At 55.3% G+C, this 1,155-nt stretch overlaps 1 protein-coding gene across 1 annotated transcript in view; it reads right to left on the reverse strand.

Moving 5' to 3' along the window:
* PLRG1 (pleiotropic regulator 1) overlaps positions 1 to 102 on the reverse strand; it is a 15,520-nt gene extending 15,418 nt beyond the window's left edge. The window contains exon 1 of the mRNA XM_085300650.1: positions 24 to 102. Within this exon, the coding sequence (XP_085156776.1) occupies positions 24 to 32 (9 nt within the window). The 5' untranslated portion in view covers positions 33 to 102. The remainder of the gene's footprint in view (positions 1 to 23) is intronic.
* Between the last annotated feature and the right edge of the window lie 1,053 nt (positions 103 to 1,155).

Genomic DNA, 1,155 nt, shown 5'->3' on the forward strand with positions numbered 1-1,155 from the left:
CGCCGCGCCGCGCCGCGCCTCACCTCCACCATGGCGCCGGCCCGCTCCGACGGCCGCCGCTCGCCGCCGCCCGCTATGGAAGCACTTCCGGCGCCTGCTCCGCGCCGCACCGGAAGTGACGCGCCGCGAGGGCGGTGAGGGCGGGGGATGCGCGGGCTGCGGGAGGCGAAGGGCGGGGCTGGAGTGGGCCGCTGGCGGCGGTGACGCAATTGTGGGCGGGGCTTAGCAGCACCACCGTGTCGGCGGCTGCAAGTTCGAGTCCCGCTCGGGGTGAGAGGGGTGATGGGGCAGCGGGGTGAGGTAGCTTGTGCTCCAGGCGGTAAAGGGCGGGGAGTTTCTAGGAGCTGGCTGCAGTCAACTGTACTTTTTTTTTTCAATTAAAAAAATAAATCTGGATCTTGCAGGTCCTGCACAATTCATGTTTTGTSTAGTGATAAACGAATATACTGAAACTTAAGTTGAATTGCAAACAAAGAGCAAAAAGTCACTGGGGCTAAGATGCAGGTGAAGGCACAAACGCCCAAGTGGAAAAAAAGTACTTTTCCCCAGGTCCCAGTGAGGCAGTGGTGCGAAACAGGCAGGAGGGCTCAGGAAAGCCGGTGTTTTAAGAACAAAACTCACGTGTGAGGTAAGGGGAAAATTCTGTTAAGAATCAAGTTGAGAAAACAGAGTATTTGCTACCCAGCACTGCAAAAAGAAAACTGCTCATGCAGTTGCAGGCTGAATCCCTGGGATTTTTGACCTAGGCGTTTGAATTAAACTGTATGCCAAGAGAGTAGCGAGCAGGTAGGTTTAAGAAAAAGAGGGAGAATGTTTCCAGCAAGCACAGGCTTACGAATCTGACTTTAAGGCTGCAGGATTTAGGGGGGAAAAAATGCCCCGTGTTTGTCCTGACTCAAAGGGCTGCGGACTTTGAGGGGCTTTTTTTTTTCTTTCTTTCTTTCTTTTAAGCAAACAACGCCTGGCCGCTGGTACCTGCGCGAGGGGTTAAATCGGAGCCCCGCTTCGAAAGCGCCGCAGCCCCGACGCCTCCCGCGGGCCCGGGCTGCCTTCAGCCACGCCGCAGTTACCGCTGCCGGGCAGCAGAGTGCAATGTTTAGCTTTCTGAAAGAAACGCCGTCTTTTCCTGAAACCTTGGAATATCTGCAAAGATTC

The sequence above is a fragment of the Rhea americana genome, unplaced genomic scaffold (genome assembly GCF_003343005.1).
Source record: "Rhea americana isolate MKP2758 unplaced genomic scaffold, rheAme1 scaffold_167, whole genome shotgun sequence".
Classification (NCBI taxonomy): domain Eukaryota; kingdom Metazoa; phylum Chordata; class Aves; order Rheiformes; family Rheidae; genus Rhea; species Rhea americana.